The following is a 23054-nucleotide window of genomic DNA, read 5'->3' on the forward strand; positions in this document are numbered from 1 at the left end:
GTGCCCCTCCCCCCCCGACCCCTCCCGTCCCGGTGCCCCTCCCCCCCCCCGGTCCTGGTGCCCCTCCCGCCCCCTCCCGTCCCGGTGCCCCTCCCCCCCCGCCCCCCCGGTCCTGGTGCCCCTCCCGCCCCCCTCCCGTCCCGGTGCCCCTCCCCCCCCGACCCCTCCCGTCCCGGTGCCCCTCCCCCCCCCCCGGTCCTGGTGCCCCTCCTGCCCCCTCCCGTCCCGGTGCCCCTCCCCCCCCGCCCTGGTGCCCCTCCCGTCCCGGTGCCCCCCCCCCTCCCCCGTACCTGTCCCCTTTGCGAGTGGAAGCCAGCTGAACGGCCTCTGCCACACACTTCTCCACCTCCTCGATGCTGCCCTTCAGCTGCTGCAGGAGCCGGTTCTCCGGAAACTTCTTCTCTTTGGCCTCTGTGACCAGGGCCTTCAGGTCGTCCAGAGCTGGGGGGGGGGGGGGGGACACAAGCGAATGAGAAGGTACCAGCTCCATCACACACAGTCCGACGTGGCGGCCATCTTGGGAGAGGCCCAGAGACCCCTCCCCATCAATCGGGGGGGGGGGGGGGATGGTGGTGAAGAGATAACCCCAGACACACTGACATCTCAGAGATGTCCCCTCAGGATAGTGGGGCATTCGGTGCCTGTCCACGATTTCACAGAGGACACTCGCGCACACACTCACACACACACTCGTACACAGATGCGCGCACACACACTCGTACACAGATGCGCGCACACACACTCGTACACAGATGCGCGCACACACACTCGCGCACACACTCGCACACACACTCGTACACAGATGCGCGCACACACACTCGTGCACACACACTCGTGCGCACACACTCGTGCACACACACTCGTGCGCACACACTCGTACACAGACGCGCGCGCACACACTCGTACACAGACGCGCGCGCACACACTCGTACACAGACGCGCGCGCACACACTCGTGCGCGCACACACTCGTGCACACAGACGCGCGCGCACACACTCGTACACAGACGCGCGCGCACACACTCGTACACAGACGCGCGCGCACACACTCGTACACAGACGCGCGCGCACACACTCGTACACAGACGCGCGCGCACACACTCGTACACAGACGCGCGCGCACACACTCGTACACAGACGCGCGCGCACACACTCGTACACAGACGCGCGCGCACACACTCGTACACAGACGCGCGCGCACACACTCGTACACAGACGCGCGCGCACACACTCGTACACAGACGCGCGCGCACACACTCGTACACAGACGCGCGCGCACACACTCGTACACAGACGCGCGCGCACACACTCGTACACAGACGCGCGCGCACACACTCGTACACAGACGCGCGCGCACACACTCGTACACAGACGCGCGCGCACACACTCGTACACAGACGCGCGCGCACACACTCGTACACAGACGCGCGCGCACACACTCGTACACAGACGCGCGCGCACACACTCGTACACAGATGCGCGCGCACACACTCGTACACAGATGCGCGCGCACACACTCGTACACAGATGCGCGCGCACACACTCGTACACAGATGCGCGCGCACACACTCGTACACAGATGCGCGCGCACACACTCGTACACAGATGCGCGCGCACACACTCGTACACAGATGCGCGCGCACACACTCGTACACAGATGCGCGCGCACACACTCGTACACAGATGCGCGCGCACACACTCGTACACAGATGCGCGCGCACACACTCGTACACAGATGCGCGCGCACACACTCGTACACAGATGCGCGCGCACACACTCGTACACAGATGCGCGCGCACACACTCGTACACAGATGCGCGCGCACACACTCGTACACAGATGCGCGCGCACACACTCGTACACAGATGCGCGCACACACACTCGTACACAGATGCGCGCACACACACTCGTACACAGATGCGCGCACACACACTCGTACACAGATGCGCGCACACACACTCGTACACAGATGCGCGCACACACACTCGTACACAGATGCGCGCACACACACTCGTACACAGATGCGCGCACACACACTCGTACACAGATGCGCGCACACACACTCGTACACAGATGCGCGCACACACACTCGTACACAGATGCGCGCACACACACTCGTACACAGATGCGCGCACACACACTCGTACACAGATGCGCGCACACACACTCGTACACAGATGCGCGCACACACACTCGTACACAGATGCGCGCACACACACTCGTACACAGATGCGCGCACACACTCGTACACAGATGCGCGCACACACACTCGTACACAGATGCGCGCACACACACTCGTACACAGATGCGCGCACACACACTCGTACACAGATGCGCGCACACACACTCGTACACAGATGCGCGCACACACACTCGTACACAGATGCGCGCACACACACACTCGTACACAGATGCACTCACACACACTCGTACACAGATGCACTCACACACACTCGTACACAGATGCACTCACACACACTCGTACACAGATGCACACACACGTACAAAGATGCGTTACTGCGCGGTGGCCTGAGGTCACCCATCACCCAGATGGGGCTTGTTTGTAAAGGACACAATCGAGCTGCCCACCACAGTAACCAAAGTTAGGATTCCTGGCTTTAATCCCACTGGGGTGGGATTCACCCAGCCCCCCACCCCTCGGCCTGCCCAAACGGGGATGAGGCTGCTGCTTACTTCTCTTCTCTTGGCCTTCCATCTCCAGCGCGGTCTTGACTTTGCTCCCCCAGGTGTCGAAGGACTCTGCGCGGATCTTCAGCTTGTGCAGCATGGCCGGCAGCTCATCCAAGGTGTACCGATACCTGCCAGGGACAGAGAGAGAGCACTGCCACTCCCACCGGCAGGTCACTGCTCCACTCCCACTCCCTCCCCCACCCCGTCCTGTCCACCAGCCGGGAGCACGCAGTAACATGGTTATCACCATCACCACCACCGTGTGGTTAAAATGGGGGCACGTTGCTGGGGTTTCTAGATGGAGGGGGACAGATAGGGGTTAGGGGAAAGCGAGGACCGCAGATGCTGCAGTTCAGAGTCAAAAAGTGTGATGCTGGAAAAGCACAGCGGGTCAGGCAGCATCCGAGGGGTGGGAGAGTCACCGTTTCGGATGTAGGCCGTTCATCGGGGATGTGGGTTAGGGCTGTGCTATGAAGATGGGGTATACTGTACCTTTAGGACAGAGTGAATGACGTTCTGAACTGAGAGATTACAAGCTCCTGTATGTATGATTAGGCGAGTCCCAGAAAATTGAAAATGTGCAACATTTGGATGTGAAATAGATACCCGAGTTCCAGTTGCTGTTTTGACAACAATCTGAATTTAACCAGTTTGAATTAGGCCCCAGGATACCAACTCCCATCTGAGCTTGAATTTATTGTTTTGCTAGCATCGAACCAATGAGACGATCCAATGTTAGGGGCATAACAATGCAGACATTTTGAAAATTGGTCAGAGAGTCACTGTGGTAGAGACAGAAACCGCAGGGAGAGCCAACAGCTTGCTCTCCAAGAAATTAGGAAACACTCGCTACCAAGGGTAACTTTTCATAGGAAACATACTCGCAGTAAAAAGGACAACGACCCAGAGAGATCAGTAACCGGAAGATGACAGATGACAGCAGCTGTGTGGTTTTGAAGTTAAAGTGATGTCATTTTAATAAGTGTTTTACTGGAACAGCATATTGTTGATTGGAGACAGATAATAAGCAGTTAACAGAAGGGAGGCTTAGAGTTGTGAATAGTTGTTTAATGTTCATGGGTAGAGTTAAAAATTAAATTGATGTTTTGTTTTTTGAACAGTGGAATTTGGGAGTTCTCTGTCACTTATCTTTAAACAGATGACGAAGAGAGGTGATCTTTCTCTGGAGTGTTTGGGTTTAAGTAACAGAGGAGTTCCCCTCTGTGTCGGCACAGCTGCAAAGGCTTGATATTTTATACAAACAGCAGAAAGTCATCGTGGGGAGAGCACATTGTCAGAATGGATAGCGTGGACAGAGAGGGGGCACACCCCAGGCTCGGAGGGGTCGGATAGCAAGGGGAACTTTATTCTCAGTTCAAATGAGGAGAAGCAAGTTTTCTCTGCATCTTAAGCCCATGTCCCTGTCCCAGGGGTTTTTAAATGGGGAGGGTGTCGAGGGAACTTTACTTTCAGTTCAAAACACGGAGAGGAACTCTACTCTGCATTGCAATCCCAGGGGCTTTTGGTGGAGATAAGAGTTCAGACTGTAGCATTTTTATTTTAGAAGGGTCAAAGGAACTTTCTTTTGAGTTCCAACAAGTCAAGAAAACTTGACTTTTCTGTTGAATCAGAAGAGAGGGAAGCTTTACTCAGTCTTTAACCCTAACACAGGACTGTTTGAAAGGGACAGTGTCAAGGGAGCGAGACCTTTCTGTCGACAGCTTGGTTGGAAGGGCAGAAACACATCACAACAAAAACATAACGAACAGAGGAAATCAGAAATAAAGACACAGCAGGACTGGCAGCATCGGTCAGGGGAAAGCAGAATTATGCTGAAGGCAAAGGGAACACACCCCCAGCTCCCTACCTCAGTTAGTGCCCATGGGGAGGGATTGGGGAACACACACCCAGCTCCCTCCCTCAGTTAGTGCCCATGGAGAGGGATTGGGGAACACACACCCAGCTCCCTCCCTCAGTTAGTGCCCATGGAGAGGGATTGGGGAACACACACCCAGCTCCCTCCCTCAGTTAGTGCCCATGGGGAGGGCAGAGGGAACACCCACCCAGCTCCCTACCTCAGTTAGTGCCCATGGAGAGGGATTGGGGAACACACACCCAGCTCCCTCCCTCAGTTAGTGCCCATGGGGAGGGCAGAGGGAACACCCACCCAGCTCCCTCCCTCAGTTCGTGCCCATGGGGAGGGCAGGGGGAACACACCCCCAACTCCCTCCCTCAGTTAGTGCCCAGGGGGAGGGATTGGGGAACACACCCCCAGCTCCCTACCTCAGTTAGTGCCCATGGGGAGGGATTGGGGAACACCCCCCCAGCTCCCTACCTGAGATAGTGCCGGTTGGGAGGGCAGTTGCATAGATCATCAATGTGGTAGAGACACACCAGCCTCTCTGGACAGTCGTAACACGCCAGGGCCGACAGGAAACAGGTCGTCTTACACTTGTCGCACTGTCTCTCATCGTCAGGCAGGAGCTCAAAGGCTTCTCGCTCGGCCTCGCTGATACCCTGGAGGGAGAGATCACAGTCAGGCACCGGATGGCAAAGGGGGGGGGGGGCCAGGTCATACCCAGTGCTGGCCCTGTCCCTGGGAGTGTTTGATGGGGGACAGTGTAGAGGGAGGGAGCTTCACTCTGTATCTAACCCCATGCTGTCCCTGTCCCTGGGAGTGTTTGATGGGGGGACAGTGTAGAGGGAGCTTTACTCTGTATCTAACCCTGTGCTGTCCCTGTCCCTGGGAGTGTTTGATGGGGGACTGTGTAGAGGGAGCTTTACTCTGTATCTAGCCCCGTGCTGTCCCTGTCCCTGGGAGTGTTTGATGGGGGACTGTGTAGAGGGAGCTTTACTCTGTATCTAACCCAGTGCTGTCCCTGGGAATGTTCGATGGGGGTGACAGTGTAGTGAGCTTTACTTTCAGTTTAATAGGTTAGAGAATATTTTACTGTGTACTTAATGTGGTCCTGCCCATGTGATGGGAGTGTTGGATGTGGGGAGGGGGTGTGATGGGAGTGTTGGATGTGGGGAGGGGGAGTGCGGGGAGGGGGAGTGCGGGGAGGGGGAGTGCGGGGAGGGGGGAGTGTCGGATGTGGGGGAAGGGTGTGTGAGTGTGTTGGATGTGGGGGAAGGGTGTGTGAGTGTGTTGGATGTGGGGGAAGGGTGTGTGAGTGTGTTGGATGTGGGGGAAGGGTGTGTGAGTGTGTCGGATGTGGGGGAAGGGTGTGTGAGAGTGTTGGATGTGGGGGAAGGGTGTGTGAGAGTGTGAGTGTGAGTGAGAGTGAGAGTGAGAGAGCGAGCATGTGTGCGTGTATGTACGTGTGCGTGTGCGTGTAAGCGTACACGGGGTCCTGTGGGGGCGAGGGAGAAGCTGCAGCTGACTGAATCCTGGGCGCTAATGGAATTGGCAGAGTGGCAGAGGGAGTAGGATCGATGGGTCTAATGGCCTTCCTGTCTCTCTGCAGTCTGCTGCCCCTAACATGGGCATTACTGGACCTACTACCAGCGCGGTGTCTGTCCATCTGTGGGGCACACACGCGGTACCCCACTTTCCTCAGAGTCAGCACCCAGTCCCCAATGACCAGAGGAACCGAACGTGAGCTGGAGGCAGTGTGTAGCTGCAGCAGGACCCATGCTGGGGGGGGGTCAGTGTGTGAGCATGTGCACATGCTCGCCCGCGCGCCCACGTGCCCCCCGTGTGCGCGCCCACGTGCCCCCCGTGTGTGCGCCCACGTGCCTCCGTGTGTGTGTGCGCCCACGTGCCTCCCTGTGTGTGTGTGCGCGCCCACGTACCTCCGTCTGTCCGTGTGCGCCCACGTACCTCCCTGTGTGTGTGTGTGCCCACGTACCTCCCTGTGTGTGTGTGCGCGCCCACGTACCTCCCTGTGTGTGTGTGCGCGCCCACGTACCTCCGTCTGTCCGTGCGCGCCCACGTACCTCCCTGTGTGTGTGCGCGCCCCCACGTACCTCCCTGTGTGTGTGCGCGCCCCCACGTACCTCCCTGTGTGTGTGCGCGCCCCCACGTACCTCCCTGTGTGTGTGCGCGCCCCCACGTACCTCCCTGTGTGTCCGTGTGCGCCCCCACGTACCTCCCTGTGTGTGCGCCCCCACGTACCTCCCTGTCTGTGCGCCCCCACGTACCTCCCTGTCTGTGCGCCACCACGTACCTCCCTGTCTGTGCGCCACCACGTACCTCCCTGTCTGTCCGTGTGCCCCCACGTACCTCCCTGTGTGTGTGCGCGCCCCCACGTACCTCCCTGTGTGTCAGTGTGCGCCCACGTACCTCCCTGTGTGTGTGCGCCCACGTGCCTCCCTGTGTGTGTGTGTGTGTGTGCGCCCACGAGCCTCCCTGTGTGTGTGTGTGCGCCCACGAGCCTCCCTGTGTGTGTGTGTGCCCCCACGTACCTCCGTGTGTGTGTGTGTGTGTGTGTGTGTGTGTGTGTGCCCCCACGTACCTCCGTGTGTGTGTGTGTGTGTGTGTGCCCCCACGTACCTCCGTGTGTGTGTGTGTGTGTGTGTGTGTGCCCCCACGTACCTCCGTGTGTGTGTGTGTGTGTGTGTGCCCCCACGTACCTCCGTGTGTGTGTGTGTGTGTGTGTGCGCCCACGTACCTCCCTGTGTGTGTGTGCGCCCACGTACCTCCCTGTGTGTGTGCGCCCACGTACCTCCCTGTGTGTGTGTGTGCGCCCACGTACCTCCCTGTGTGTGTGTGTGTGTGTGTGTGTGTGCGCCCACGAGCCTCCCTGTGTGTGTGCGCCCACGAGCCTCCCTGTGTGTGTGTGTGCCCCCACGTACCTCCGTGTGTGTGTGTGTGTGTGTGTGTGTGTGTGTGCCCCCACGTACCTCCGTGTGTGTGTGTGTGTGTGTGTGTGCCCCCACGTACCTCCGTGTGTGTGTGTGTGTGTGCGCCCACGTACCTCCCTGTGTGTGTGTGCGCCCACGTACCTCCCTGTGTGTGTGTGCGCCCACGTACCTCCCTGTGTGTGTGTGTGCGCCCACGTACCTCCCTGTGTGTGTGTGCGCCCACGTACCTCCCTGTGTGTGTGTGTGCGCCCACGTACCTCCCTGTGTGTGTGTGTGTGTGTGTGTGTGCGCCCACGTACCTCCCTGTGTGTGTGTGTGTGTGTGTGTGTGCGCCCACGAGCCTCCCTGTGTGTGTGTGCGCCCCCACGTACCTCCGTGTGTGTGTGTGTGTGTGTGTGTGTGTGTGTGTGTGTGTGTGTGTGTGCCCCCACGTACCTCCGTGTGTGTGTGTGTGTGTGCCCCCACGTACCTCCGTGTGTGTGTGTGTGTGTGTGTGTGCCCCCACGTACCTCCCTGTGTGTGTGTGTGTGTGTGCCCCCACGTACCTCCGTGTGTGTGTGTGTGTGCCCCCACGTACCTCCGTGTGTGTGTGTGTGTGTGTGTGTGCGCGCCCACGTACCTCCCTGTGTGTGTGTGCGCGCCCACGTACCTCCCTGTGTGTGTGTGTGTGTGTGTGTGTGTGCGCGCCCACGTACCTCCCTGTGTGTGTGCCCCCACGTGCCTCCCTGTGTGTGTGTGCGCCCACGTACCTCCCTGTGTGTGTGTGTGTGTGTGTGTGTGCGCCCACGTACCTCCCTGTGTGTGTGTGTGCCCCCACGTACCTCCGTGTGTGTGTGTGTGTGTGCGCCCACGTACCTCCCTGTGTGTGTGTGTGCGCCCACGTACCTCCCTGTGTGTGTGTGTGCGCCCACGTACCTCCCTGTGTGTGTGTGTGTGTGTGCGCCCACGTACCTCCGTGTGTGTGTGTGTGTGCGCCCACGTACCTCCCTGTGTGTGTGTGTGTGTGTGTGTGTGCGCCCACGTACCTCCCTGTGTGTGTGTGCCCCCACGTACCTCCCTGTGTGTGTGTGTGCCCCCACGTACCTCCCTGTGTGTGTGTGTGTGTGTGTGTGTGTGTGCGCCCACGTACCTCCCTGTGTGTGTGCCCCCACGTACCTCCCTGTGTGTGTGTGCGCGCCCACGTACCTCCCAGTGTGTGTGTGTGCGCGCCCACGTTCCACCCTGTGTGTGTGCGCGCCCACGTTCCACCCTGTGTGTGTGCGCGCCCACGTACCTCCCTGTGTGTCCGTGTGCCCCCACGTACCTCCCTGTGTGTCCGTGTGCCCCCACGTACCTCCCTGTGCGTGTGTGCCCCCACGTGCCTCCCTGTGCGTGTGTGCCCCCACGTGCCTCCCTGTGCGTGTGTGCCCCCACGTGCCTCCCTGTGTGTGTACGCCACCACGTACCTCCCTGTGTGTGCGTGCCCCCACGTGCCTCCCTGTGTGTGCGTGCCCCCACGTGCCTCCCTGTGTGTGTGTGTGCCCCCACGTACCTCCCTGTGTGTGTGTGCCCACGTGCCTCCCTGTGTGTCCGTGTGCCCCCACGTACCTCCCTGTGTGTGCGTGTGCCCCCACGTACCTCCCTGTGTGTGCGTGTGCCCCCACGTACCTCCCTGTGTGTGTGTGTGTGTGTGTGTGCGTCCCCACGTACCTCCCTGTGTGTGTGTGCGCCCCCACGTGCCTCCCTGTGTGTGTGTGCGCGCCCCCACGTACCTCCCTGTGTGTGTGTGCGCGCCCCCACGTACCTCCCTGTGTGTGCGTGTGCCCCCACGTACCTCCCTGTGTGTGTGTGTGTGTGTGTGCGTCCCCACGTACCTCCCTGTGTGTGTGTGCGTCCCCACGTACCTCCCTGTGTGTGTGTGCGCCCCCACGTGCCTCCCTGTGTGTGTGTGCGCGCGCCCACGTACCTCCCTGTGTGTGCGTGCGCCCCCACGTACCTCCCTGTGTGTGCGTGCGCGCCCACGTACCTCCCTGTGTGTGTGTGCGCCCACGTACCTCCCTGTGTGTGTGTGTGTGTGCGCCCAAGTACCTCCCTGTGTGTGTGTGCGCGCCCACGTACCTCCCTGTGTGTGTGTGCGTGTGTGTGTGTCCGTGTGCGCCCACGTGCCCCCCGTGTGTCCGTGTGCGCCCACGTGCCCCCCGTGTGTCCGTGTGCGCCCACGTGCCCCCCGTGTGTCCGTGTGCGCCCACGTGCCCCCCGTGTGTCCGTGTGCGCCCACGTGCCCCCCGTGTGTCCGTGTGCGCCCACGTGCCCCCCGTGTGTCCGTGTGCGCCCACGTGCCCCCCGTGTGTCCGTGTGCGCCCACGTGCCCCCCTGTGTGTCCGTGTGCGCCCACGTGCCTCCCTGTGTGTGTGTGTGCCCCCACGTACCTCCCTGTGTGTGTGTGTGTGCCCACGTGCCCCTGTGTGTCCGTGTGCGCCCACGTGCCCCCCTGTGTGTCCGTGTGCGCCCACGTGCCTCCCTGTGTGTCCGTGTGCGCCCACGTACCTCCCTGTGTGTGTGTGTGTCCGTGTGCGCCCACGTACCTCCCTGTGTGTGTGTGTGTGCGCGCGCCCACGTACCTCCCTGTGTGTGTGTGTGTGCGCGCGCCCACGTACCTCCCTGTGTGTGTGTGTGTGCGCGCGCCCACGTACCTCCCTGTGTGTGTGCGCGCGCCCACGTACCTCCCTGTGTGTGTGCGCGCGCCCACGTACCTCCCTGTGTGTGTGCGCGCGCCCACGTACCTCCCTGTGTGTGTGCGCGCGCCCACGTACCTCCCTGTGTGTGTGCGCGCGCCCACGTACCTCCCTGTGTGTGTGCGCGCGCCCACGTACCTCCCTGTGTGTGTGCGCGCGCCCACGTACCTCCCTGTGTGTGTGCGCGCGCCCACGTACCTCCCTGTGTGTGTGCGCGCGCCCACGTACCTCCCTGTGTGTGTGCGCGCGCCCACGTACCTCCCTGTGTGTGTGCGCGCGCCCACGTACCTCCCTGTGTGTGTGCGCGCGCCCACGTACCTCCCTGTGTGTGTGCGCGCGCCCACGTACCTCCCTGTGTGTGTGCGCGCGCCCACGTACCTCCCTGTGTGTGTGCGCGCGCCCACGTACCTCCCTGTGTGTGTGCGCGCGCCCACGTACCTCCCTGTGTGTGTGCGCGCGCCCACGTACCTCCCTGTGTGTGTGCGCGCGCCCACGTACCTCCCTGTGTGTGTGCGCGCGCCCACGTACCTCCCTGTGTGTGTGCGCGCGCCCACGTACCTCCCTGTGTGTGTGCGCGCGCCCACGTACCTCCCTGTGTGTGTGCGCGCGCCCACGTACCTCCCTGTGTGTGTGCGCGCGCCCACGTACCTCCCTGTGTGTGTGCGCGCGCCCACGTACCTCCCTGTGTGTGTGCGCGCGCCCACGTACCTCCCTGTGTGTGTGCGCGCGCCCACGTACCTCCCTGTGTGTGTGCGCGCGCCCACGTACCTCCCTGTGTGTGTGCGCGCGCCCACGTACCTCCCTGTGTGTGTGCGCGCGCCCACGTACCTCCCTGTGTGTGTGCGCGCGCCCACGTACCTCCCTGTGTGTGTGCGCGCGCCCACGTACCTCCCTGTGTGTGTGCGCGCGCCCACGTACCTCCCTGTGTGTGTGCGCGCGCCCACGTACCTCCCTGTGTGTGTGCGCGCGCCCACGTACCTCCCTGTGTGTGTGCGCGCGCGCACGTACCTCCCTGTGTGTGTGCGCGCGCCCACGTACCTCCCTGTGTGTGTGCGCGCGCGCACGTACCTCCCTGTGTGTGTGCGCGCGCCCACGTACCTCCCTGTGTGTGTGTGCGCGCCCACGTGCCTCCCTGTGTGTGTGTGTGTGTGTGTGTGTGTGTGTGTGTGTGTGTGCCCACGTACCTCCCTGTGTGTGTGTGCCCACGTACCTTCCTGTGTGTGTGTGTGTGTGTGCCGCCACGTGCCTCCCTGTGTGTGCGTGTGCGCCCCCACGTACCTCCCTGTGTGTGTGCGCCCCCACGTACCTCCCTGTGTGTGTGCGCCCACGTGCCTCCCTGTGTGTGTGCTCCCTCACGTACCTCCCTGTGTGTGCGTGCGCGCCCACGTACCTCCCTGTGTGTGCGTGCGCGCCCACGTACCTCCCTGTGTGTGCGTGCGCGCCCACGTACCTCCCTGTGTGTGCGTGCGCGCCCACGTACCTCCCTGTGTGTGCGTGCGCGCCCACGTACCTCCCTGTGTGTGCGTGCGCGCCCACGTACCTCCCTGTGTGTGCGTGCGCGCCCACGTACCTCCCTGTGTGTGTGTGCGCCCACGTACCTCCCTGTGTGTGTGTGCGCGCCCACGTACCTCCCTGTGTGTGTGTGTGTGTGTGCGCGCCCACGTACCTCCCTGTGTGTGTGTGTGTGTGTGTGCGCCCACGTACCTCCGTGTGTGTGTGTGTGTGTGTGCCCCCACGTACCTCCGTGTGCGCGCCCACGTGCCCCCGTGTGGGCGCCCACGTACCTCCCTGTGTGTGTGTGTGTGCCCCCACGTGCCTCCCTGTGTGTGTGCCCACGTGCCCCCCTGTGTGTCCGTGTGCGCCCACGTGCCCCCCGTGTGTCCGTGTGCGCCCACGTGCCCCCCGTGTGTCCGTGTGCGCCCACGTGCCTCCCTGTGTGTGCCCCCACGTACCTCCCTGTGTGTGTGTGTGCCCCCACGTACCTCCCTGTGTGTGTGTGTGCCCCCACGTACCTCCCTGTGTGTGTGCTCACGTGCCCCCCTGTGTCCGTGTGCGCCCACGTGCCCCCCTGTGTGTCCGTGTGCGCCCACGTGCCTCCCTGTGTGTCCGTGTGCGCCCACGTACCTCCCTGTGTGTCCGTGTGCGCCCACGTACCTCCCTGTGTGTGTGTGTGTGCGCGCCCACGTACCTCCCTGTGTGTGTGAGTGCGCCCACGTACCTCCCTGTGTGTGTGTGCGCGCCCACGTACCTCCCTGTGTGTGTGTGCGCGCCCACGTACCTCCCTGTGTGTGTGTGCGTGCCCACGTACCTCCCTGTGTGTGTGTGCGCGCCCACGTACCTCCCTGTGTGTGTGTGCGCGCCCACGTACCTCCCTGTGTGTGTGTGTGCGCGCCCACGTACCTCCGTGTGTGTGTGTGCGCGCCCACGTACCTCCCTGTGTGTGTGCGCGCCCACGTACCTCCCTGTGTGTGTGTGCGCGCCCACGTACCTCCCTGTGTGTGTGCGCGCGCCCACGTACCTCCCTGTGTGTGTGTGTGCGCCCACGTGCCTCCCTGTGTGTGTGTGTGCGCCCACGTGCCTCCCTGTGTGTGTGTGTGTGTGTGTGTGTGTGTGTGTGTGCGCCCACGTACCTTCCTGTGTGTGTGTGTGCCGCCACGTGCCTCCCTGTGTGTGCGTGTGCGCCCCCACGTGCCTCCCTGTGTGTGTGCTCCCCCACGTACCTCCCTGTGTGTGCGTGTGCGCCCACGTACCTCCCTGTGTGTGTGTGCGCGCGCCCCCACGTGCCTCCCTGTGTGTGCGTGTGCGCCCCCACGTACCTCCCTGTTTGTGTGTGTGTGCCCACGTGCCTCCCTGTGTGTGCCCCCACGTACCTCCCTGTGTGTGTGCGCGCCCACGTACCTCCCTGTGTGTCCGTGTGTGTGCCCACGTACCTCCCTGTGTGTGTGTGCGCGCCCACGTAACTCCCTGTGTGTCCGTGTGTGTGCCCACGTACCTCCCTGTGTGTCCGTGTGTGTGCCCACGTACCTCCCTGTGTGTCCGTGTGTGCGCCCACGTACCTCCCTGTGTGCAAGCGCCCACGTGCCCCCGTGTGTGCGTGCCCCCACGTACCTGCCCATGCGCGTGTGCCCCCACGTACCTGCCCATGCGCGAGCGCCCACACATACCTGCCCATGCGCGAGTGCCCACACGTACCTGCCCATGTGCGAGCGCCCACACGTACCTTGTCCAGCAGAGCCTTGCGGAGTTTACGTTCCTCCTGAACCATGATGAACATCTCTTTGTGAACAGCCGCTGCCAGGTTGAGGTCCAGTTTCTCTGCACACGCTGCCATCTTACAGATCAGCTCCTCGTGGGAGAACACGCAGTAACGCCTCAGCCAACGGTAATGCTCAATACAGCGACGCCCAGCTGGGAGCTGGGGGAATGGAGAGCACAAGGTTAGTACAGAGAGACACACAACAGCAGCAGGGAGAGCTCTCCATAGGTCAGGGCACGGGGGGGGGCACCGTCACCAATGACAATACCCCCTTCCACATCCTGCCCAGAGAGCTGACCCAACACATTCCCCAAAGGCACGCTCATGCTCTTTAAACTTCAGGAGTGGCTGACAGAGCAGGTTCACCTCTCCCTCCCGATTCCCTATTACATCCCCCACCCCTCTCTCCTCCCACCCCCCCCACCACCACAGTCGCCCTCCATCCCCCCGGGGGGCTGAGTGTACTGCCTGGGGGGAGCTGACAGACCGCGATGTCTCCCCCCTCCCCCTGGGGGGTTGGGTGTACTGCCCTGGGGGGAGCTGACAGACCGAGATGTCTCCCTCCCCACCCCCTCGGGGGCTGGGTGTATTACCCAGGGGGAGCTGACAGACCGCGATGTCTCCCTCCCCACCCCCTCCCCCTGGGGGGCTGGGTGTATTACCCAGGAGGAGCTGACAGACCGCGATGTCTCTCTCCCCCCCCACTCCCCCTGGGGGGCTGGGTGTATTACCCAGGGGGAGCTGACAGACCGCAATGTCTCCCTCCCCAACCCCTCCCCCTCCCCCTGGGGGGCTGGGTGTATTACCCAGGGGGAGCTGACAGACCGCGATGTCTCTCTCCCCCCCCCTCCCCCTGGGGGGCTGGGTGTATTACCCAGGGGGAGCTGACAGACCGCGATGTCTCTCTCCCCCCCCTCCCCCTGGGGGACTGGGTGTATTACCCAGGGGGAGCTGACAGACCGAGATGTCTCTCTCCCCACCCCCTCCCCCTGGGGGGGCTGGGTGTATTACCCAGGGGGAGCTGACAGACCGAGATGTCTCTCTCTCCCCCCCTCCCCCTGGGGGGCTGGGTGTATTACCCAGGGGGAGCTGACAGACCGCGATGTCTCTCTCCCCCCCCCCCTCCCCCTGGGGGGCTGGGTGTATTACCCAGGGGGAGCTGACAGACCGCGATGTCTCTCTCCCCACCCCCTCCCCCTTGGGGGCTGGGTGTATTACCCAGGGGGAGCTGACAGACCGCAATGTCTCCCTCCCCAACCCCTCCCCCTCCCCCTGGGGGGCTGGGTGTATTACCCAGGGGGAGCTGACAGACCGCGATGTCTCTCTCCCCCCCCACTCCCCCTGGGGGACTGGGTGTATTACCCAGGGGGAGCTGACAGACCGCGATGTCTCTCTCCCCCCCTCCCCCTGGGGGGCTGGGTGTATTACCCAGGGGGAGCTGACAGACCGCGATGTCTCTCTCCCCCCACCCCCTGGGGGACTGGGTGTATTACCCAGGGGGAGCTGACAGACCGCGATGTCTCCCCCCCCACCCCCTCCCCCTGGGGGACTGGGTGTATTACCCAGGGGGAGCTGACAGACCGCGATGTCTCCCCCCCCACCCCCTCCCCCTGGGGGGCTGGGTGTATTACCCAGGGGGAGCTGACAGACCGCGATGTCTCTCTCCCCCCCCCCCTCCCCCTGGGGGGCTGGGTGTATTACCCAGGGGGAGCTGACAGACCGCGATGTCTCTCCCCCCCCCCCCCCCCCCCCTGGGGGACTGGGTGTATTACCCAGGGGGAGCTGACAGACCGCAATGTCTCCCCCCTCCCCCTGGGGGGTTAGGTGTATTACCCAGGGGGAGCTGACAGACCGCGATGTCTCTCTCCCCCCCACTCCCCCTGGGGGGCTGGGTGTATTACCCAGGGGGAGCTGACAGACCGCGATGTCTCTCTCCCCCCCCACTCCCCCTGGGGGACTGGGTGTATTACCCAGGGGGAGCTGACAGACCGCGATGTCTCTCCCCACCCCCTCCCCCTGGGGGACTGGGTGTATTACCCAGGGGGAGCTGACAGACCGCGATGGCTCTCTCCCCCCCCCCTCCCCCTGGTGGGCTGGGTGTATTACCCAGGGGGAGCTGACAGACCGCGATGGCTCTCTCTCCCCCCCCTCCCCCTGGGGGGCTGGGTGTATTACCCAGGGGGAGCTGACAGACCGCGATGTCTCTCTCCCCCCACTCCCCCTGGGGGGCTGGGTGTATTACCCAGGGGGAGCTGACAGACCGCGATGTCTCTCTCCCCACCCCCTTCCCCCTGGGGGACTGGGTGTATTACCCAGGGGGAGCTGACAGACCGCGATGTCTCTCTCCCCACCCCCTCCCCCTGGGGGACTGGGTGTATTACCCAGGGGGAGCTGACAGACCGCGATGTCTCTCTCCCCCCCCCCCTCCCCCTGGGGGACTGGGTGTATTACCCAGGGGGAGCTGACAGACCGCGATGTCTCTCTCCCCACCCCCTCCCCCTGGGGGACTGGGTGTATTACCCAGGGGGAGCTGACAGACCGCGATGTCTCTCTCCCCCCCCCCCCTCCCCCTGGGGGGCTGGGTGTATTACCCAGGGGGAGCTGACAGACCGCGATGTCTCTCCCCCTCCACTCCCCCTGGGGGGCTGGGTGTATTACCCAGGGGGAGCTGACAGACCGCGATGTCTCTCCCCCCCCCCTCCCCCTGGGGGACTGGGTGTATTACCCAGGGGGAGCTGACAGACCGCGATGTCTCTCTCCCCACCCACTCCCCCTGGGGGGCTGGGTGTATTACCCAGGGGGAGCTGACAGACCGCGATGTCTCTCTCCCCCCCCACTCCCCGTGGGGGACTGGGTGTATTACCCAGGGGGAGCTGACAGACCGCGATGTCTCTCCCCCCCCCCACTCCCCCTGGGGGGCTGGGTGTATTACCCAGGGGGAGCTGACAGACCGCGATGTCTCCCCCCCCACCCCCTCCCCCTGGGGGGCTGGGTGTATTACCCAGGGGGAGCTGACAGACCGCGATGTCTCTCTCCCCCCCCTCCCCCTGGGGGACTGGGTGTATTACCCAGGGGGAGCTGACAGACCGCGATGTCTCTCTCCCCTCCCCCTCCCCCTGGGGGACTGGGTGTATTACCCAGGGGGAGCTGACAGACCGCGATGTCTCTCTCCCCTCCCCCTCCCCCTGGGGGGCTGGGTGTATTACCCAGGGGGAGCTGACAGACCGCGATGTCTCTCCGCCCCCCACTCCCCCTGGGGGGCTGGGTGTATTACCCAGGGGGAGCTGACAGACCGCGATGTCTCTCTCCCCACCCCCTCCCCCTGGGGGGCTGGGTGTATTACCCAGGGGGAGCTGACAGACCGCGATGTCTCTCTCCCCACCCCCTCCCCCTGGGGGGCTGGGTGTATTACCCAGGGGGAGCTGACAGACCGCGATGTCTCTCTCCCCCCCCCCCTCCCCCTGGGGGACTGGGTGTATTACCCAGGGGGAGCTGACAGACCGCGATGTCTCTCTCCCCACCCCCTTCCCCTGGGGGGCTGGGTGTATTACCCAGGGGGAGCTGACAGACCGCGATGTCTCTCTCCCCACCCCCTTCCCCTGGGGGGCTGGGTGTATTACCCAGGGGGAGCTGACAGACCGCGATGTCTCTCTCCCCACCCCCTCCCCCTGGGGGGCTGGGTGTATTACCCAGGGGGAGCTGACAGACCGAGATGTCTCCCCCCCCCACCCCCTCCCCCTGGGGGACTGGGTGTATTACCCAGGGGGAGCTGACAGACCGCGATGTCTCTCTCCCCCCCCACTCCCCCTGGGGGACTGGGTGTATTACCCAGGGGGAGCTGACAGACCGCGATGTCTCTCTCCCCCCCCACTCCCCCTGGGGGACTGGGTGTATTACCCAGGGGGAGCTGACAGACCGCGATGTCTCTCTCCCCACCCCCACCCCCTCCCCACCCCCTGGGGGGGGGGGGGGGGGGGGGGGGAGCTGGCCGACCCTGACCTACCCAGTCAGCGGTGCAGAAGTTGACAGCCTCAGCAAAGTTGTACCCTTGGTTAAAGCCACTGTGGTAGGCCCTCGGGAAGGTGATAACAAACTCCCCGGCACACTGGTTAGTCCGCACCACCTGGAACATGGCAAAGACATCAGCTCCAGCACAGGGTTAGACACACGGTAAAGCTCCCTCTACACTGTCCCCCATCACACACTCCCAGGGACAGGGACAGCTCAGGGTTAGATACAGGGTAAAGCTCCCTCTACTCTGTCCCTCCATCAAACACTCCCAGGGACAGGGACAGCACGGGGTTAGATACAGAGTAAACCTCTCTCTACACTGTCCCCCCATCAAACACTCCCAGGGACAGGGACAGCACGGGGTTAGATACAGAGTAAAGCTCCCTCTACACTGTCCCTCCATCAAACACTCCCAGGGACAGGGACAGCACGGGGTTAGATACAGAGTAAAGCCTCCTCTACACTGTCCCCCCCCCCATCAAACACTCCCAGGGACAGGGACAGCATGGGGTTAGATACAGAGTAAAGCTCCCTCTACACTGTCCCCCCCATCAAACACTCCCAGGGACAGCACGGGGTTAGATACAGAGTAAAGCTCCCTCTACACTGTCCCCCATCACACACTCCCAGGGACAGGGACAGCACGGGGTTAGATACAGAGTAAAGCTCCCTCTACACTGTCCCTCCATCAAACACTCCCAGGGACAGGGACAGCACGGGGTTAGATACAGAGTAAAGCCTCCTCTACACTGTCCCCCCCCCCATCAAACACTCCCAGGGACAGGGACAGCACGGGGTTAGATACAGAGTAAAGCTCCCTCTACACTGTCCCCCCCATCAAACACTCCCAGGGACAGCACGGGGTTAGATACAGAGTAAAGCTCTCTCTACACTGTCCCCCATCACACACTCCCAGGGACAGGGGCAGCATGGGGTTAGATACAGAGTAAAGCTCCCTCTACACTGTCCCCTGGCGTGGGGATGGAGTGGGAGGGAGCAGAGCGGGGGAGTGGTGTGGGGAGGGTTGAGAGGCACGGGGGAATGGGGAGGGGGTGGGGAAATGGAAAGGGAAGCGGGTGGGGTGGGGGAGCTGTGCAGCGCAGTCCTGGCCCACCCTGACCCTGCTCCTTACCGGTACACCGTGTGACATGAGGATGTTGGGGTTCATGATGGTGACCAGTTGGTGCAGGAGGTCGGGTTGACTCTCAAACAGTTCTGGGGTCAGCTTCTTCATCACCGCCTCCAGCTGCTCGGCTGCATACGAGGGGACGCCATACCAGGTCTTCGGCTCACCCCTGGGGGGAGACACGCACACACAGACACACAGGCACACACACACACAGACAGACACAGACAGACACATGCATAGAGAAACAGACAGACAGACACAGACAGACAGACAGACAGACACACAGAGACAGACAGACACACAAACAGAGACACAGGCGCGTGCGCACACAGACAGACAGGCATTAGAGACACACACAGGCAGACACACACACACAGAGACACAGACACACACAGAGACACAGAAAATTAAAAACCACCGACTCCCTGCCCGCTCCCTCGCTGACCAAGGGCTCTCTCCTTCACAGCAACATCCGTCATCGAGAAAGCAATGGGAACAGGAGAGAAGTAGCCCATTCGGCCCCTCGTTGCTGCTGTACCTGCCTTCCACCCAGCTCACCCCACTCCCCCCAATCTTCCTCATGTCCTCATCCAGCTCCCAGTGATTGGGAGAGGGAGTGTGGGCTCTGTTGGTATTACCATGGGGAGTGGGGAACAGGCCCTCCCTGTGAGTGGGAGACAGGGTGTGGGCTGTGCTGGTATTACCATGGGGAGTGGGGAACAGGCCCTCCCTGTGAGTGGGAGAGGGAGTGTGGGCTGTGCTGGTATTACCATGGGGAGTGGGGAACAGGCCCTCCCTGTGAGTGGGAGACGGGGTGTGGGCTGTGCTGGTATTACCGTGGGGAGGGGGGAACAGGCCGTCCCTGTGAGTGGGCTGTGCTGGTATTACCATGGGGAGTGGGGAACAGGCCCTCCCTGTGAGTGGGAGAGGGAGTGTGGGCTGTGCTGGTATTACCATGGGGAGAGGGGAACAGGCCGTCCCTGTGAGTGGGAGACGGGGTGTGGGCTGTGCTGGTATTACCATGGGGAGTGGGGAACAGGCCCTCCCTGTGAGTGGGAGAGGGAGTGTGGGCTGTGCTGGTATTACCATGGGGAGTGGGGAACAGGCCGTCCCTGTGAGTGGGCTGTGCTGGTATTACCATGGGGAGGGGGAACAGGCCCTCCCTGTGAGTGGGCTGTGCTGGTATTACCATGGGGAGGGGGAACAGGCCCTCCCTGTGAGTGGGCTGTGCTGGTATTACCATGGGGAGTGGGGAACAGGCCCTCCCTGTGAGTGGGCTGTGCTGGTATTACCATGGGGAGTGGGGAACAGGCCCTCCCTGTGAGTGGGAGACGGAGTGTGGGCTGTGCTGGTATTACCATGGGGAGAGGGGAACAGGCCCTCCCTGTGAGTGGGCTGTGCTGGTATTACCATGGGGAGTGGGGAACAGGCCGTCCCTGTGAGTGGGCTGTGCTGGTATTACCATGGGGAGTGGGGAACAGGCCGTCCCTGTGAGTGGGAGAGGAAGTGTGGGCTGTGCTGGTATTACCATGGGGAGAGGGGAACAGGCCCTCCCTGTGAGTGGGAGACGGGGTGTGGGCTGTGCTGGTATTACCATGGGGAGAGGGGAACAGGCCCTCCCTGTGAGTGGGAGACGGGGTGTGGGCTGTGCTGGTATTACCATGGGGAGAGGGGGGAACAGACCCTCCCTGTGAGTGGGCTGTGCTGGTATTACCATGGGGAGGGGGGAACAGGCCCTCCCTGTGAGTGGGCTGTGCTGGTATTACCGTGGGGAGTGGGGAACAGGCCGTCCCTGTGAGTGGGAGACGGGTGTGGGCTGTGCTGGTATTACCATGGGGAGTGGGGAACAGGCCCTCCCTGTGAGTGGGAGAGGGAGTGTGGGCTGTGCTGGTATTACCATGGGGAGTGGGGAACAGGCCGTCCCTGTGAGTGGGAGACGGGTGTGGGCTGTGCTGGTATTACCATGGGGAGAGGGGAACAGGCCCTCCCTGTGAGTGGGAGATGGGGTGTGGGCTGTGCTGGTATTACCATGGGGAGGGGGAACAGGCCCTCCCTGTGAGTGGGCTGTGCTGGTATTACCATGGGGAGTGGGGAACAGGCCCTCCCTGTGAGTGGGCTGTGCTGGTATTACCATGGGGAGAGGGGAACAGGCCCTCCCTGTGAGTGGGAGAGGGAGTGTGGGCTGTGCTGGTATTACCATGGGGAGAGGGGAACAGGCCGTCCCTGTGAGTGGGAGACGGGGTGTGGGCTGTGCTGGTATTACCATGGGGAGTGGGGAACAGGCCCTCCCTGTGAGTGGGAGAGGGAGTGTGGGCTGTGCTGGTATTACCATGGGGAGTGGGGAACAGGCCCTCCCTGTGAGTGGGAGAGGGAGTGTGGGCTGTGCTGGTATTACCATGGGGAGGGGGAACAGGCCCTCCCTGTGAGTGGGCTGTGCTGGTATTACCATGGGGAGGGGGAACAGGCCCTCCCTGTGAGTGGGCTGTGCTGGTATTACCATGGGGAGGGGGAACAGGCCCTCCCTGTGAGTGGGCTGTGCTGGTATTACCGTGGGGAGTGGGGAACAGGCCGTCCCTGTGAGTGGGAGACGGGGTGTGGGCTGTGCTGGTATTACCATGGGGAGTGGGGAACAGGCCCTCCCTGTGAGTGGGAGACGGGTGTGGGCTGTGCTGGTATTATCATGGGGAGTGGGGAACAGGCCCTCCCTGTGAGTGGGCTGTGCTGGTATTACCGTGGGGAGTGGGGAACAGGCCGTCCTGTGAGTGGGCTGTGCTGGTATTACCATGGGGAGTGGGGAACAGGCTGTCCCTGTGAGTGGGCTGTGCTGGTATTACCATGGGGAGTGGGGAACAGGCCGTCCTGTGAGTGGGCTGTGCTGGTATTACCATGGGGAGTGGGGAACAGGCCGTCCTGTGAGTGGGCTGTGCTGGTATTACCGTGGGGAGTGGGGAACAGGCTCTCCCTGTGAGTGGGCCGTGCTGGTATTACCATGGGGAGAGGGGAACAGGCCGTCCCTGTGAGTGGGAGACGGGGTGTGGGCTGTGCTGGTATTACCATGGGGAGTGGGGAACAGGCCCTCCCTGTGAGTGGGCTGTGCTGGTATTACCATGGGGAGTGGGGAACAGGACCTCCCTGTGAGTGGGAGACGGAGTGTGGGCTGTGCTGGTATTACCATGGGGAGAGGGGAACAGGCCCTCCCTGAGAGTGGGCTGTGCTGGTATTACCATGGGGAGTGGGGAACAGGCCGTCCCTGTGAGTGGGCTGTGCTGGTATTACCATGGGGAGTGGGGAACAGGCCGTCCCTGTGAGTGGGAGAGGAAGTGTGGGCTGTGCTGGTATTACCATGGGGAGAGGGGAACAGGCCCTCCCTGTGAGTGGGAGACGGGGTGTGGGCTGTGCTGGTATTACCATGGGGAGAGGGGAACAGGCCCTCCCTGTGAGTGGGAGACGGGGTGTGGGCTGTGCTGGTATTACCATGGGGAGAGGGGGGAACAGACCCTCCCTGTGAGTGGGCTGTGCTGGTATTACCATGGGGAGGGGGGAACAGGCCCTCCCTGTGAGTGGGCTGTGCTGGTATTACCGTGGGGAGTGGGGAACAGGCCGTCCCTGTGAGTGGGAGACGGGTGTGGGCTGTGCTGGTATTACCATGGGGAGTGGGGAACAGGCCCTCCCTGTGAGTGGGAGAGGGAGTGTGGGCTGTGCTGGTATTACCATGGGGAGTGGGGAACAGGCCGTCCCTGTGAGTGGGAGACGGGTGTGGGCTGTGCTGGTATTACCATGGGGAGAGGGGAACAGGCCCTCCCTGTGAGTGGGAGATGGGGTGTGGGCTGTGCTGGTATTACCATGGGGAGGGGGAACAGGCCCTCCCTGTGAGTGGGCTGTGCTGGTATTACCATGGGGAGTGGGGAACAGGCCCTCCCTGTGAGTGGGCTGTGCTGGTATTACCATGGGGAGTGGGGAACAGGCCGTCCCTGTGAGTGGGAGAGGGAGTGTGGGCTGTGCTGGTATTACCATGGGGAGGGGGAACAGGCCCTCCCTGTGAGTGGGCTGTGCTGGTATTACCATGGGGAGTGGGGAACAGGCCGTCCCTGTGAGTGGGAGAGGGAGTGTGGGCTGTGCTGGTATTACCATGGGGAGTGGGGAACAGGCCCTCCCTGTGAGTGGGCTGTGCTGGTATTACCGTGGGGAGGGGGAACAGGCCCTCCCTGTGAGTGGGAGACGGGGTGTGGGCTGTGCTGGTATTACCATGGGGAGTGGGGAACAGGCCCTCCCTGTGAGTGGGAGACGGGGTGTGGGCTGTGCTGGTATTACCATGGGGAGTGGGGAACAGGCCCTCCCTGTGAGTGGGAGACGGGGTGTGGGCTGTGTTGGTATTACCATGGGGAGAGGGGAACAGGCCCTCCCTGTGAGTGGGCTGTGCTGGTATTACCATGGGGAGAGGGGAACAG

General features: G+C 62.6%; 1 protein-coding gene across 1 annotated transcript in view; it reads right to left on the reverse strand.

Moving 5' to 3' along the window:
• The window catches only part of kdm5c (lysine demethylase 5C), a 92826-nt gene that overhangs the window by 21157 nt on the left and 48615 nt on the right, over window positions 1-23054 (reverse strand). The window contains 6 exon segments of the mRNA XM_072566495.1: window positions 297-441; window positions 2694-2818; window positions 5026-5207; window positions 13431-13625; window positions 17470-17589; window positions 18610-18772. Coding sequence (XP_072422596.1) covers window positions 297-441; window positions 2694-2818; window positions 5026-5207; window positions 13431-13625; window positions 17470-17589; window positions 18610-18772 — 930 coding nt within the window.

Source organism: Chiloscyllium punctatum, chromosome 50 (genome assembly GCF_047496795.1).
Source record: "Chiloscyllium punctatum isolate Juve2018m chromosome 50, sChiPun1.3, whole genome shotgun sequence".
Classification (NCBI taxonomy): Eukaryota; Metazoa; Chordata; class Chondrichthyes; order Orectolobiformes; family Hemiscylliidae; genus Chiloscyllium; species Chiloscyllium punctatum.